Here is a 16,583-nt window from a genome sequence, read left to right on the forward strand (position 1 = left end):
ATTTGCAAACAACTTCTGGAATCGCGATTACAGCTCGCCTAAACTTCAAGCGCTGAGCAGCCCTCCAAAGACTCTAACAGTTATCACCAAGCCAAGCAATGTGCACCCGCAATTTCGCGTGAAACCTGCCGAGAGTCGCCGATACCAGGCCTACATAACAACAGGCTTATAGAAATATCAGAGTCGCTTGCGGCCGGTTTTCGGCGTTATTTGTTTTCGGCCATCTGTAATGTTGTGTCAGAACACAACCGCACATGAAGCCATGGACACCATGCCACCTCCGCACATGGACACCATGCCACCTCGGGAATTTGACAGCTCCGTCACTACGGCAGAGTGAGAAAGCGCGCTTGGCGGCCTGGAATTCCCGGCCTTCGTTGAAAAAAAAAAAATACCTTAGGTTCACGCGCAAACTTCTCTTTTTTTTTTCAATCACCTATTCTATGAAAATAGAGGAGGGGGGGGGGGTGGGGTGCTTGGAATAAGTAATTAGATTTACGAAAATACGGCGTACATTCTTCCTCATCCTGCTCTAATGGTTGGTCGCTCATTATAAACAGCTTGCTGTGGTATCTACTAACAAGTAGACGAACTAAATACATAAATTTTTTGCTTTTATTATAAATAGAACTCGAAAGAAAAATACACTCGGTATTAGCAAAAGCGGAGTAAAAAAAAAAAGCACAACAATGGGTTTCTAATTTTTTTTTCTGAACTCCTTTCCACCGGTTCGGGCAGGCTCGAACGTAATCGAACCGTCTCCGGGGTCGAACCAAACTCGAACCACAAGGGCGTGAACCCAAACCGAACATGAAAAAACATAAACAAAAAAACAAATTTGATTCGGCACTCTGAAAGGGACAGGGGCTGGCAGAGAAGAAAAACAGAGTACATGTCTTGCGAGTCCCAAAGTCCCCACTAGAGCGTTACAATGGGCAAGTGCCATGGACAAGACCCGAATGACAGGGATTAGTCACCCATTCATCTCTCTTCCCAGTAGGAAGCGAAAAGAAGAGAGCGTCGCATGACGCTGGCGTTGGTCCCGCAGTACAAAGACAGGACGAATAAGGACTTCCAGATTCCCATTTCCGTAATTACTCTCCAACCCACGAGAGAAAGCAGGAGGCAACGCTGAATGTCAGCTTTCTTTCAGAGTATAAGTTGGATCAGCTTTGAAGCTCCTCAGTGAGTTCAGGCTCCTCGTACGGTTTTCGAGTCTCCCTACTGGTTCTTCTCTTCCCCTAGAGTAGGAGACCAGGTAACGTCGATTTCTCATGTCGAACTCTCCGCCTTTCTGTCAGATAACCCTCCATATCTGCCAGTGCGGGAGGTACGAACAAGCGCTCAAAGCTCCAGTAGAGCGCTTCGGTTCTTATCTTTGCATTGACCGCTTCCCTCTGCAGATGACTGTCGTATTGAGGACCTTCCCCAAATCTCCAACGGGCGCCTCCCATGGAATCAAAGCGTCACACATGGGTCATATGCCAGCTATGAATGCGACCGCTCGCTAGAACTTCAAGGCGCAGGACAACGCTGCATTCTTGGACAGTGGCTTGGCAAGCCGCCGCAATGTGTTCCAAGTGAGTTGGAACGTCACTATTTTTGTTTTTGTAAGCCAGCGCTTTTCATTATCTTTTCTTCGTACGTTAATACTTATGAAAGCTGATTAGAATGCATGGGATTCAGTAGATGCATCACAGTACATGAGTTTGGAGATCGGAAGCTTGAGTGCAGCAGTTATTAATTTTTGTTCCTCACAGCAAGGGGCGCTGGCTCGAATGGCATTCTCAATTTCCGTGGTCGCCTGCGTGGGTGTCACATACAGCCGCAGCATTTGTGAACGGCAGCTGTCCCGTCTCCTCGTAGTTAATTTCTCTCCCACCTGTAATGGCGTATTACTGAGTATATATGCCCACGAAATGCATAAAACAAAAGAAGAGCGGACACGGTCAAGAGGCTCAATTTTTGATGCGCGAACGACACCGCGTTAGGCGACATACAGAACCATTTCTGCGCATTGATTTCACCTATACCGAAGCCTGTCTTGATCGCGGCCCAAGTCAGGCAACGGGCTAAAAAAATTAAAGCGTACAAATATGTACCAAAAAGCATTTGACTCAGTAGAAACCACGGCGGCCATGCAGGCATTGCGAAATCAGGGTGCAGACGAGCCTTACGTGAAAGTACTGGAAGATATATATAGTGGCTGCACAGTAACCATAGTTCTGCATAAAGAAAGTAGCAAAATTCCTATAAAGAAAGGTGTTAGGAAAGGAGGCGCGATCTCCCAGCACTATTCCCAGCTTGCCTAGAAGAAGTATTCAGAGACTTGGAATGGGAGCAGTTAGGGATAAGAATAAATGTAGAATACCTCAGTAATCTGCGATTTGCTGATGACATTCTCTTGCTAAGTAACTTTGGGGATGAACTGCAAAGAATGATTGATGACCTGGAAAGAAAAAGTAGAAAGGGAGGCTTGAAAATCAATATTGCGAAGACTAAGGTAATGTTCAACAGCCTCGGGAAGGAACAGCAGTTTACGTTAGGTAGCGAAGCACTGCAAGTAGTAGGTGAATATATCTACTTATGACAGGAAATTACCGCAGATCCTGACCATGAAAGGGAAATAACAAGGAGAATAAGATTCGGATGGAGCGCATTTGGCAAGCACTCGCAAATTATGACTAGCAGCTTGCCGGTGTCGCTCAAGAGGAAATTGTACAACAGTTCCATCTTACCTGTACTCACCTATGAGGATGAAACGCGGATGTTAACGATGAGGGTTCTACTTAAGTTGAGAACAACGCAGAGGGCTATGTAACGAAATATGGCAGGGGTATAATGTTAAGAAATGGGAATCGTGCAGAGTGGGCGAAAGAAATAACTCAGCCACTCACATTCTAGTGGAAATCATGAATAAGAAATGGGCATGGGCAGGACATGTAGTGCGAAGAGAGGATAACCGATGGTCACTTAGGGTAACAAACTGGATTCCAAGGGAAGGAAAGAGTAGCAGGGGGCGGCAGAAAGTTAGGTGGGCGGATGAGGTTAAGAAGTTCGCAGGGGTCAACTGGATGCAGCTAGCACAGGACCAGGTTAATTGGAGGAATATGGGAGAGGTCTTCGCCTTGCAGTGGGTATATAGTCAGGCTGATAATGATTACGACGATGACGACGATGATGCTGATGATGCTGATGCTGATAATGATGATATGAAAGAGCAGAATGTTTTTTACAAGCGGTAAGTATGCCGATGACCAGCGCATCGTTAGTGAATTGCGAAGCATCGGTTCGCTTATCTAGGTTAAATTGTCATCTCTGTTTAACTGAACGTGGCGTGTTGCTTGTGGATCTAACGGAATCGCATGCACATCGTTGCAAAAAGCCTGAGCATCATTGGGATAAGCGCTATGTTTCTACAAAAAAAAAACTGAAATCCGTCTTCGCTGGGTCGGCCTCTGTACTGTGAGGCCTGCCAGCTGTGATCTATATGCTCGAGCGTATTGTGGCCCATATGAAGCTGCTGAGTCTCTTCATTGGCGCTGACTCTGAAAGGTTTCGCAGTGCGCCAACTGCAACTATCGTAAATGTGCGGCCAGCTTTGGAATTCGCTCTGAAATGAGCTGATTTTCTTCACATGCCGGAGGAGCAAGGTGGCCTTCATTGCCACAGGACGAACACCGGTGGCACAGTTGGCGTAGAAGCTTTTCTCTTACTTTTTAAAGCGTTGTCATTGCCCCAGGACGAATTCATCGTGCACTATTTCTCCACGATATGTCCTGCGTGAGTATCAGATAGTTATCAACTGACATAAAATCATGAAAGCCACGTTCTGTAAGACGCAGCAGGAGAGTTTTTCTTCCGAACAGCTGCACACGCTATAGGGTCGCCGCCTAACTACACCATTAAACAAGCAGACTGATTATATAATGGTGTACACTACTGCTGCAAACGTCATGTACATGCAGGGTTCCACAAATAAAATTGGAGGCATTTAAGAACAAGAAAAAGCGTTAAGGATGGCTTCCGACGTAGGGCGCATACCTAACGGCGTACTTGACAGTGCGTGACCCCGCACCACCAGCATGGAGAAACGACCAAAGAAATAACGCGTTATACGTGACAACGTTCACGCCGTCTGCTGGCGCGATATTGGTGAGTACATTCAGGGTCAGAGTCAGTTGCCACACGGTTGCAATATGACCAGCTGATCACCCTTTCACTTATACTACCAGTTATGGAGGATCACCCATGCCATTAGACAGGTAAGAACAATACATATTAAACTAGACTGTATGTTTGCGCACGGAGTCAATGCGCAACATCAGGTGTGAAACGCCAAGCTTTCTCACTATAATCGCGACCTTCCCTGCCTTAGAGGCATAGACCTCGAACACCTTGCGCTTTTTTGTCTGTGTGTATAATTTCCTAGCACGTCAGTGCAAGGTTACAAGGATTTTACATGAGCAGTTAAACCCGCTATCGCTTTTAATATCATATATACATGCTTAACACATCGGCTATCTACCGAGAGAATGTGATGTGTCATTGCCATGCCTAATTACCGCGTGCTCAGCGGTAGCCCATCCCATTCAGGCTCAGAGATTCATTCAAGGAATTATACCAGTCTGATTTTTTTCCTTGCTGCGGTCCATCTTATTTGCTGTGAGCCTCTTCTATTCACAAACCTCGTGATATCCACTGATGTGCATTGCTATGAGATGACTGTCAATACAGCCACCTCATAAATGAGAGGGGGCCAGCTTCGACCAACTGTTAACGCCTTCGTCTTCTCTTTGCTGCAAGTTGCATTTGATCATCAATAAACTTTGCATAATTCGATCCATGAAGCAGATCAGCACGATAAAGCAAGGACAAAAGAGAAGAAATAGACTGATTGATTGCATTATGTGCTTAATTTCTCTAATGTCTTCTGTGTTTTACGGGTAGTTGGCTTCGCTGATGAATGATTTCTTCAATGGCGTCTTAAAATTATCAGCATTGGAGCAGTGCATGAGTTCTTCGTGTAGATTATTCCAGTCTTCCGCTGTTTGTAGGTGAAAAAAAAAAAAAAAAGACGCGACGATATGCAAATATGCGGAGGGTGTGCTGACATTAGATACCAAAAGATGCGAACGTCGTATACGATTCGACAATATTTTTAAAACCAAGGCACATTTCTACACTGCAGTCATTAGAAGAGAATTAAAACGCAATACACAAACGAACAAAAGCAGTTTTCGGAGATCTTTCCATTCGGCAAATTTTCATGGATCCACATGCCGACGAGCGGAACAGGAGCTGTTGCTGTGGCTCCAAAGCTTTTCTCTGAGCACCAGAGAAGACGCGGAGCACTGGGCTGCACTCCTTTAAATCATTCCGTCTTTCATTTCAAGACCTTGTTTCGTCTATTAAAATAAACCAGTGACATAGGGCACAGCCTCCGCAGTGCACCGAGACGGTTTCCCGTACCTACAGCTTTCAGCTTTCTTGGTCCATTTTCTGACCCTGGCAAAGTAGAGTCCGACCTTGGTAGGTTTATTGCTCTATCGGAATGTCTCTTTATGATAGGAAACGAGCTTCACTGTGCTGCTAAAAGGCAAAGCCCTTTTGTACATACGTCTTCGCGAAAGACTAGTGCCCGCCGTTATTTCGATGACGTATCCAAAGTTCTGCTTCGTAGTCCAACCAGTCAATAAACTAGATCATGTTTTCCTGTAATGTATGCGTTAAGGAATTCTGAAGACAGATGAAAGACTACTTTAAAAAGTTTGTGATAATTACGGCATTCAGTTATACTACCCTTTTGTTTCGCTATTTAGAGTTTCTTACGAGTGGAATATACGTAAGTCGAAGTGCTGCTGATGTTCGTCTTGCACACATTTTTATATGGAGCAGCCACATGCCCACAAAACGGGATGGATTGGCAATGCGCTAATTGAAAATGCTTCTTCTCTTTGCAGAAGCTGGAAGTAAAAGTTGTGAATTTATAAGAAGACAAAATCGTTTCAAGGCTTACCATAACGGCATCCCCGTGAAACCTGAAGGTTCTTTCCCGCACGGAACCGAGCTCGTGTTTCACTGTGAACCTGTAGGGGAGCTGATTTTCGAAGGGCCCCGCCAAGCTCGATGCGAGGATGGAAAATGGAATCCTCCACAGCCACCGTACTGCTACGACATCACTGCAAGTGATATCGCCGTACGCTTTTTTAACGTTACTTTCACTGGCCCAGGCGGTATAGTATACGTGCCGCCGAATTCAAAAATTGTCGTGGACTGCTGGAGCAATTCCGCAGTTAAACTGTACTTGACGCCAGCAGGACAGTCGAATGGTAAGTGCAAAGCTTCTGTTCTTTTTATTCTCTGAGATGTACTTATTTTCCATTTTGTATTACTTGAGCATGAATGCTCAAACAAGGCCAACGCATACCCAGCCTTCCGGGAGTGCGCTCGTGTCCTGGCTTAAAACGTAGGACGGACGGGCGTAATCAACAACGTGGTACAAATACCAACGATTGTATCCAAACCTCCACGGCGACGCCACTCACGGGCTGCTATGCAGCAGCACAATGAGGAGCCCTTTGAAGCGTACTCCCGTTGTTGTGTTTGCCATGTCTCTGCATAACTCCGACAGACAGCGGGTAATTAATGCGAAAGTCTTGCTTACCTTATCAGGCGTGCAAGCAGGATGTGTGGCAGAAAGTGCGTACAGATGGACTGACAGACGAACGGAGACATGGATGGATAAATACACAGATGGATAGAAATAATTTTTAGCATGCCATTTTCAACGGAACGTTCAAAGGCGCCACTTAGCTAATACCACGGGTCCTCAATATATCAGGATTAACTGTTTACTTCCCCTTCACTGTCCAAAACTACTCTCCTGACCTTCTCCACTGTTTGGTAATTGAACATATCATACCTGTCCCCAATCTCAAGCGCTTCTTGTATCCCTGCGTCGCCATCATGCGCAAAGAGCTAAAGTCATTTACATTGGATAATAATACGTTCAACCGTTTCCCTGCTTTGCATGCGGCAGCAGCAAATGTCATCTGGGCTATCAATTTTTTGTCGATAGAATTTTGTCGGTAGCACCCAGCCCTGGCCTCGAAATTTAATGCACCACCTTTGGAATGGTTAAAAACAGTTTCTTCTTGAATTTTAGTCTCAGCCGCCTTATAAAGCCGCATCGCTGGTTTTTCCAGCATTTTCTTTTTTCCGTTGGGTATTTTCCGAGTATGGCACTTTTTGTTTCAAGGTGCGTTTGCTATTATTTTCTTTCCTATGACATTTTATATCAATCTTCAAGACACGTAGTTCTCCTCCATGTTGTATCAATACTGCTCCGGCATAGGAACCTGAAGATCGTTATCACCTAGCGCTTCTCATTAATTTGCCTCAACCAGCCTTCATACTGCACCTTGCTTTCTGCCTCACGCGCTTCGAACGTCGTCCATCCCACGTCACCTTGAACTGCCTCATTAGTGGTGGCTCCTTGAGTCCTCAAACAAGTCTACCGACTATCTTCTGCTTTATTTCAAGCGCCGAAATTGTGGAAGATCCCAATCAAAGCAAAGCGTTTGCAAACGTCAGTCCTGGTACCATTCCATTGCGGCTTTCAAGATTAAACAAACGACTTCATATTTAATATACCCACAATCCAGCGATATTTTTGTTGGTGACAGCTGCGTTTCTTTTTTTCTTTCTATAACATTTCCTCTGTCACGCCGCTATAATATTTGCCATTACTTACGCAAATACCAAGCTACTTGTATGCTTTATCTACACGGTCCTTTCAAGGAAGGCTCTAAGTAAGATCAAAAAGTAGGAGGCTGAAAAAAAAAAACATATTTGCAGGGAAAAAAAAGCTTACTATCACGTGGACACAATATACAGCGCAACTCTCCTTATCCAGCTTTATAACTAAAGCTCATTGTTTAAGGGTTTGCTATCGCATTTGGGTGGTTATTTCCAATGCAGTGTTCGATGTCACGATACCATGTCAGTTTCTGAAATGATGAAAAACGCATTTTATAAAGCCCTGCAGGGCTACAAAATTAAACGCTTTGTTTTTCGCACGAAACCGTAACTGACCGCAAAGGATGCGCGGGAAGCAGACCATAGCAGCTGAGGACGTGAGCAGTGGACACATTCGATTTTCAGTCCAGAGAAATACCGGATGACCTGCTGACCAGAGTCCGCTGTTCGATTTTCTTGGGCAGACCAAAGCTCCGCCCTCCACTATAACTGCCGAGAAAGTAGCGCAGTGCCGGCAGCGGAATCAGATCATGCAGACTCCGTGCGAATTCTGAGTACTTTTCGTGTTCATACAGACGGTATCGTGCGTTAAATCGTGACACCAGCTCCGTAGCTGGTCACTAAGCAGACGTAAGACGTTTAAACCTTACATCTTCGCTTGGTTGTCTTCAAGTTCTTTACATACAACCGCGTTCAGAGCCCTAAGCGCGGATACTTTGCTCGTGCTATCCAGAAGTTCTTCATCTGTTTTACCATTTTTTCAGTGCCCAGGCCTGAGTCGCATTTGAACCGGGGTGTGCTGGGGCAGCTAACGCTGGTTGCAAGTGTGGAAACACCTTCGTCTGCTTTCGAGAGTGTTCCCTGTAACAGCAGCCGTTATCAATTTAAGAGAATGGAAAACTGGGCTAGATTATCGGAATAGGTGTCTCATTGTCATCTGCCGCATTTCTTTTCCAAGATCCGTTTTTTTTTCTAAGCGCTGAATAAAGTGCGTGCAAAGGGAGCAAAGGGCCAGTGTTGGCGACGCGGCCATATTCGACTTCTTTCCCTGTGTTCAGCCGCGTCGAAGACGCTCGGTGCTCCGTCAATATGAATCAGCATCATACTAAAAACTAGCTAGATTGTCCTCTGGCTACCCTGCAAAATATAAGCCTGTTCGCGAGCGACATTTCCGCTCAGACCTACCTACTACTCTAACGAAGCGACGGCTAAAACGAACTGATCTCGGGACCACTCCGACTTTGTCGCAACAAGAATCGACTTATCAGCCTTAAAATAAAAGTAACAAGTTTTATTTATATTCTTCTGCTCTTTCTTTCTGAAGTCAGCTCTTGCTTACGCTTGTGCATACTTACTTCCCCTAGTTCTACCAAACTCGAAAGCCGGAAATTTCATGCGGATGTCATTCAGGCTTAACATCAATACAACTGCAACCATTGTGTGTCATCATGATGGACCGGGGCGTTCCCGGAGCATCGTCGTACGGGGTCTGCGTAAGTATTCACTTCAATCTGCACTTCACTACATGAACTGCCCAGGGGGCGATAATGTGGTTGGGCATCGTGCTATAAATTTTTTTTCGTTTTTTCTTTTTACACAGAAACGCACCAAGTAACATGGTGTGTCCTAGAAAATGCTGTATGAAAGATCACTGAACAAGGGCTGAGGGGGAGCCCCAGTTCGCAAGCCGAGCCGACGTCACAAGTCCGCTTGTCGAAACGTTGGCTCTGCTTGAGAATTCTGAGGCTCCCCATCAACCCTTGTTTAGCGCCCTTTCAAATTGTACCATCCGTCTTCTTTCTCTCGTTCTACCTTAGGTAATGGTAGGCACTCCGTAGCAGTGATAGACAGAGTCACGAGAGCGGACGAGTCTGGGAATTTTGTTGGGATAAGGTGAGGCGGCGGTCAGAGCTGGTGCGAGATGGGACTAATGGGAGGCTGGTGGCAGAGGCATTTTTCGTGCCGTGGTCGTTTGACTGGGGCTGCTGACGATGATCAGCTGAGAATAGGATCTTCGTCGACGTATGGTGGCATATATGCGAAGGGCCGTTTAGAGGCGCGTGGTGAAAAGTGGCTGCGAAGTGAACAAGAGCAAATGGCACGTCTGCAGAAATGCAATGCAGGAGAGACGGTTATTGAAACCGCAATCAACGGCACGCCAATGGAGCAAAGTATTGCCATGTTCGTTCATTGATCGTGTCGCTTTAAGGGACACTGAAAACATATTTATGGCCGTATACTAAAGCCTCAAATCCATTAAGGTGGTGTTTATGAATATTTGAGTCGACTCAAATGCTATTTCTTTTTCAATCATTTTATTCCAGTAAATGTGCAAAGATACGTTCATATGTTGAGTCAATAGCTGAAGCTAATTAGACCCATTTCATTGAACTAATCAGCAGTGGAAACAAGCTTGGACAACTCAAGATGAAATACTTGAGAGTAATTTCACGCATGCTAAGTGAAATGGCAAATGCATATCAAGGATCGGTGGCTACAATAAAACATATATAGTGCAAAAAAAAAAAGGATGCCTCGTACACGTGCGCCGCTCGGGTGCCTAGATGCCATCGAAGCACCCTTGGGCGCCGCATGTTGTTTCATGTCGTGCTTTGTACCACAACCATCGCCGTCTTCATCATCGTGCCCAGGCACAAAAAAAAAAAAAAAAAAAAAACCGTGCTATCACCGAAACCGATCACGCCTCGTGCAATACTGCTACACACGTTTGCGCTGTGCAGTCAGCATTGTCGTCTTCATCAAGAGTCACCTGCAAAACTCTCGCACAGGGCAGCGAACATCGTCGTCTCCCATCTGAGACGCTCCTTCATTTAACCACGATAAGTATGCAATACATATACGCCACCTCGCTAAAGAGAGAGACAGCAGTCGTGCCATACAGGCTTCCCAGGCCATCAAACAACCAGAAGCCAGACTACCGTTGCCAAGAAGCTTACTGGGCGCGGAAGCGAGCCCAGATCGAAGCGGTAGCAGCGACTGCGGCTGCGGCCGATGGCTAACGAGCGTGAAGCTTGGTTCAATGATATTTGGACGTCTACAGTTTTTTTTTTAATTCATCCACCACTCGACACCGATACAGGTGACCCTCACCGCGCGTTCGTAGCCTGCTCTGCCCGTTGGCGTCAACTGGGCTATTTAATTGCGCCGGAGTGATGTGGGCGGGGCGCGGTTAGGCGCTGCCATGAACTGTTTCATTTTTTTCTTCTTGCTCATCGATGTTTTTTTACTTGAGCGGGGAGAAGAGCATCATTTTGGGTGCCATTATTTTCAATGTTAGTGCTGCTAGCTTAAAAATCTTTTCGTTTTCATAGGCTACCCAGGAATTATCAATTGTTCGTGCACGTTTGCTTGCTTTAGTAAATGTCGCTTCATGCTCAGCACGCTGCTTTTATCTATAGGCAAACGCGGCGACTACTGAGATACGCCAGGGTGCAGGGCAGCACTTGATCGTGATGGTTTGGCGAGTTATGATGAGCTTAAAAAAGCCTCAGTCAGGCATGCACGCTTATAATGAGCATGACTTTCACTGCGAGCTTGGCGTACTCAAGAAAGTATTTATTTTTATTTGTTATTAAATATTTTTGGTCGTAGGGCCAAACGTATTTGCAAACAGTGTAATAGAATAACTCTTCGTTTCGTAGTCAGGTTGAAAGTTGGGCGAGTTGAATCTGGTTCATTTTGAAGGTAGCGCGCAAAACGAGGACTAAGAGTAGAGGGACACAACGCGAGCGCTTTTGTTGTGCTCCAGTTGTGTCCTTCTACTCTTGGTCCTCGTTTACCGCGCTACCTTCAAAATGATCCTGGTTTTGCGGGGCTTGTATAGCTCAAGTCGAAATTTGTAGCTTTGTTGAGCATCAATTTTAATTACGAGGCAACTGTGGTATATTGTAAGGTATTCTTATGAAAGTAGTAAAGAGAATAAGTTCAGTCTCAGCAAAATCTTTCATTTAAAGCTGGTCTGTTGCTCACATTTAGTATAGTTACACAGGGCCGTAAAAACACATGGAATGCGTTTTTGACGAGCCAAAATATAAATAAGAAAAACCTACTACCTTTTGCGAAGCGAGACCCGCCGTTGTGGTTAAGGGGTTTAGCCTCTCGACTGCCGTTCCCGAGGACGCGGGATCGAATCCCGGCCGCGGCGGTGTGCTATGCGAAGTCAGTGCACGTTAGAGAACCCCAGGTTGTCGAAATTTCAGGAGTCCCCCACTACAGCGTTTCTCATAGCCTGAGTCACTTTGAGACATTATACCCCGTAAACCAAACCAAATATTCCGAAGCAAGATCTGCTTGTATTCTAATTTGTTAAAGTATATTTTACAACATGCGAAAAGATTGCGTTCGTAAACAGCTTCCCGTTGAAAAATGCGCTCGCTCACAATTTCTGGATAGATCAAGACATTTGGTTTCCGGACATGTAATCAAGTTAGGCAAGAAGGGCATGCTCCCTTTCTTTTTTCGCCTGCCTTTAGTCTTGATGCATAGCGGGAGCTTACCGAATGTGGTCTGCACGCCTCTTTCGTACGATAGAGAAATGAGCCTCAGCCCATTTTCCGGGGACAATCCGATATAGACAGAGTGCGCTGAATTTGCACGAAAAGGGAACAACGATCTATGAGTACGTATGGCATCTAAGCTGGATACACATCCAAGCGGCGACAAAATAAGACAAGGCACGCGGCAGCTTTGAAAAATAGGCAATACCAATTAGAATTGCATCGCCCCGCCATGTGACTTTGCACACCTGCCAGTTTAACAATACTAGGGCCCTGACCTTTGGTGCGTGCATGCGCGTCTTTCCGTGTTCTCAACCATGTTCTCTTCCTCGCTTCTAGAGAACAGTTTTGCCATATCCAAAGCTAGGCCCCAAAGTGTCGCCGTGTTTCAGTCAGCACCTCACGCGCATGGTGCGATGGCTCACGGCGCGGGATCATAGCGTGCGCTGTTCGCTTTCTGCTGATTACATATATTCATATATATATATATATATATATATATATATATATATATATATATATATATATATATATATATATATATATATATCTGCTGGAGGTTCCTATGATTACAGCGCCCGCCCTGCCGCCATGGTACCGCAGGAACCGTCACCACGCCTCGATAATTTTTAGTGATGGTATGGATAGAAATCGTAAAAGACATTGAACTGAAACGCTCCCCATTCCCTCGAGTCCTTCTCACTTTTCTGCCTATTATCCCTTTCTCCCCTCTCTCATTTCGCTATATTGCCCACATTTTACAGCGTAAATCATTCGCAGATAAAAAAAAAACTATTTTAAAAACCCACTCTCCCTTATGGAAACCGTCTCGACGTCTCGATGATTTTAGGTCACATCATTAAGAGATTCAGGAAGAATATCAATTATATACCCGCTACCAATTCCTTCCACTCCTCACTTGCCTGCTCGTTATTGTTTCTTTTCCCTCCCTCGCTTCCATACTACGCCCGGTACACAAATACTCCACGACTGCCAACTGGATACATCGGCCCTCCAAAGTAGGAAGTTGAATTAAGTCCTTCAAGCTTCTGTTAAACCTTTCCACTACGTCGTTAGCTTGCGGGTGATACACCGAGGCTACACTGTGTTTGGTGCCCCTCTCCTTTAGGAAATTCTCAAGCATGTGGGATTTAAACTGTGGTCCATTGTCTGAGACAAGTTATTCAGGGCTGAAGGCATCACACGGAAAATTGATTAATATTTCAGACGTCACTGTAGTAGCGAAGTAGACTTCGGGCCATTAAGAATGATAGTCTATGAGAGTTATTATGAACTTCGGGCTGGCCTTCGGCAAGTTGAGGGGACCTACAATGTCCAAAGCCAGCTTCTTCCGCGGCAGCTCCGGGGAATGTAACAGGCCACAGGGGTGCATTAACAGGCTTTGAAGACTTGTCAGCAGCTCGGCAAACATGACAACTTCTCGTTCCACCTCTCGGTCCATTCTTGGCCACAAATATCTTTCCCAAGGTCTTTGCTCTGCTCTTGTAATACCTGGGTGCGTGTCATGGGCGAACATCACTATTGATGTCAAAGTTTAGGGCACCACAATTCTGTCCTCTCTAAGCAAAATATGTTATCTACCACTAAGAGCTCATCCCTCGCTCCACAACAGGGCAGTAAATCTGGCCCAAGTCTTTTTCAGGGCCATTCTGAAGCAAGGCATTTAGCCACATTCTGTTTCATGTCCAGCAGTCACTGCTTGGATTTGTCCTTTGACAACAGGGCAGTACAATGGAAACCACTTCAGTATCTAACTCAGGCTCAGGCGCAGATATGACGGCTAGCCTGCACAAGGCGTCAGTAACTACATTATCACTCCTTTTCTGGTACCCAACATCAAAATTGTAGTACAAGTCTAGCAGATCGCATTGTAATCCGTAACGGCCGTCTACCAACGTCTCTTGTCGATAGCAACGTCACCAACGCTTGATGGCCTGTTCACAAAAGGAACCGTCGGCCCCATAAGTAAACATGCCAGTGTTCGCACGCGAAGACACATGCGCGACATGCGAGAGCCTCGTGTTCCCCCGCATAGTATTTGCGTTCTGATGCTTTCAATGCCTGGGATGTAGAGGCTACCGTTCGCAGCTCGTTCCCTGCTTGCTGGTACAGCACAGCGCCGAGCCCTGTGTCGGATGCATCATTAGTAAAGACCACCGGAAGTTCTGCTTCAAACATGGGGAATACGCTACATGACGATAACGCTTCTTTGATTGCATCAAAGCTATGCTATGTGGCTTCGTCCCAGATGTATGTTGTTTTTTGCGCAAGAGTTTTCTCAGTGGCCCCACGACGTTCGCATAGTGTGGCACGAAGCAGGAGTAGTAGCCTGCGAGTCTCAATAATGATCGTAAAGCAGGCGCACTTTTTGGCATGGTTGCCTCGGCGGTAGCTTCCACCTTTGAGTACGTTGAGCCAAGGCCCTCATCACTACTTACTACATGAACCAAAGAGGATATTTAGTCTACATCAAACATTTTTTATTCAATATGAGGTCTGCATTAGAGATCCGTTTCAGAACCTCAAGCAAATTCTCGTCATGCTAGCGGGCAATCTTGCCCGCAACTATAACATCATCGATGTAGCAAAGTACCCCATAGCACTCATTCAGTATGGCTGAGATAAACTTCTGGAAAGCTGTAGGTACAGATGCTAGACCAAAGCGCACCCTCCTAAACCGGAACAGACCTTCATGCGTTACTAATGTTGTAAGCTCCCGGCTTTCAGTACTGATGGTAAGCGTCTTTCAATTCCAGTTCAGAGAATCTACTTGCACCTACCAGTTGATGCAGCAGCTCCTCCTTGTGCGGAAGGGAAACCCATCCACTATAATCGGCTTGTTCACCGCGCGCAAGTCAGCGCATAGTCCCGTTGGGTTTCCCTATAGCGACGATCGGTGACACCCATTCGGATGCGTCCACGCGTTCGATGATACCAGGCCGTTCGATCGGCACAACTCGGCAGACACACATTCCCGCAGTGCCGGCGGCAATCTTCGTAGCTTGGCGGATACATGCTTCACAGAAGGACGGACTTTGGCTTGGTGCACGAAGCCCTTGGCCAGGCCAAGTTCGCCGGAGAATAGAAACTCGCCACGCAGATAAAGTGTGAGAACCGATGAAGTCTGTGATTCTGTTTGGAGACAACGGAGCGTATCCCCTTGAACGTGCAGTTGGAGATTCTGTATAGGATAAAGTCCCAGAAGCGAAGAACCGCGCTCTAGGACATCAAAAAGAACGGTTGTTCGTACCTGCTTGTAGGCTACATTCGCCAGAAAGCAACCATTTCCTGAAATTCATTGCTTCGTGTAGTCCACCGGTCTAACTTTCGCGGCCGTAAGTGGACAGCCGAAGAAATATTCTTGAAAACTTGCCTCACTCAGAAGCGAGGCCGACGAGCCAGTGTCGATGAGGAGGATCAGGATAGTATTTTTAACATCAACGTCGATGTAGACATCTTTTCCTAGTACACCATCAGAACTGAGGTTGAGAACAGAAACTGCAGGCATTCATCGTTTCAGAGGTGTCCTTGCTTCCCCGGTTGTCCAGAGACTCGCACTTGCTTCTTCACTTGCACGCCGATGCAAAGTGTCCGACTTTGCCAATATTTCGGAATTTCTGTTTCATGGCATTCTCTTGCATTCCCACGATTATCGGTAGACCTGCAACGGTAGCATGCCGTGAAGCCACTAGGAGTCACATGTGCTGGCTTGTCAAATTTTTTTCTGCACGACCAAATCAGCTAACAGTTTCTTCAGACCGCGACGCGTTTGTCCAATGTACTTTTCAAGCTCCACGGCGCGACCTAGCGTAAGGCTTGTTCCCTCGCAAAGCAGGCGTTCACGTATTTGCGGCGATGCAGCCCCTACAAGTAGCTGGTCTCTTATGGCTTTCTCCGCTTGGGCATGGAAGTCGCAGCCTTCGGCGAGCTTGTGCATTGCAGCGGCATACGCTTCAAATGGCTCATCCAGCAGCTCAAGACGCTGTTGAAAGCCGTGCCGCTCCATCAGCTCGTTGACGCTAGTGGAACAATGCTTATCGAGTAGTGCAAGTGCCTCGCCGAAAACATCGGTTTCAGGCACGGTCTCCACGTTTACGTTATTGAGCGCCGCCTCTGTTAGAGGCGCCAAACTGTAATATATTCGCTTCCTCTCCAAGTCCAGTGCATGCAGTAGGATAGCCTTTATGCGTCGCTGCGTGAGGTCCTCCGCACTGAAGGCCTCTAAGTAATTGAGGAATGCAATCTTCCACCGTTTCCACGACAATAATGCAGGACCGGGCGTAG

The 16,583-nt window shown here is 46.2% G+C and overlaps 1 protein-coding gene across 4 annotated transcripts in view; it reads left to right on the forward strand.

Annotated features, from left to right (window-relative positions):
- Positions 1–16,583, forward strand: part of LOC146202230 (complement factor H-like) — a 277,186-nt gene that overhangs the window by 179,777 nt on the left and 80,826 nt on the right. For 3 of the 4 annotated variants that reach the window (XM_084588027.1, XM_084588026.1, XM_084588028.1), the window contains 3 exons: positions 1,404–1,580; positions 5,964–6,332; positions 9,126–9,254. In XM_084588027.1, coding sequence (XP_084444153.1) covers positions 1,404–1,580; positions 5,964–6,332; positions 9,126–9,254 — 675 coding nt within the window. The remainder of the gene's footprint in view (positions 1–1,403; positions 1,581–5,963; positions 6,333–9,125; positions 9,255–16,583) is intronic. The other variant, XM_084588029.1, reaches the window with a different exon arrangement.

This window comes from Amblyomma maculatum, chromosome 1 (genome assembly GCF_055883805.1).
Source record: "Amblyomma maculatum isolate TAMU_Amacu chromosome 1, ASM5588380v1, whole genome shotgun sequence".
In the NCBI taxonomy this organism is placed as follows: domain Eukaryota; kingdom Metazoa; phylum Arthropoda; class Arachnida; order Ixodida; family Ixodidae; genus Amblyomma; species Amblyomma maculatum.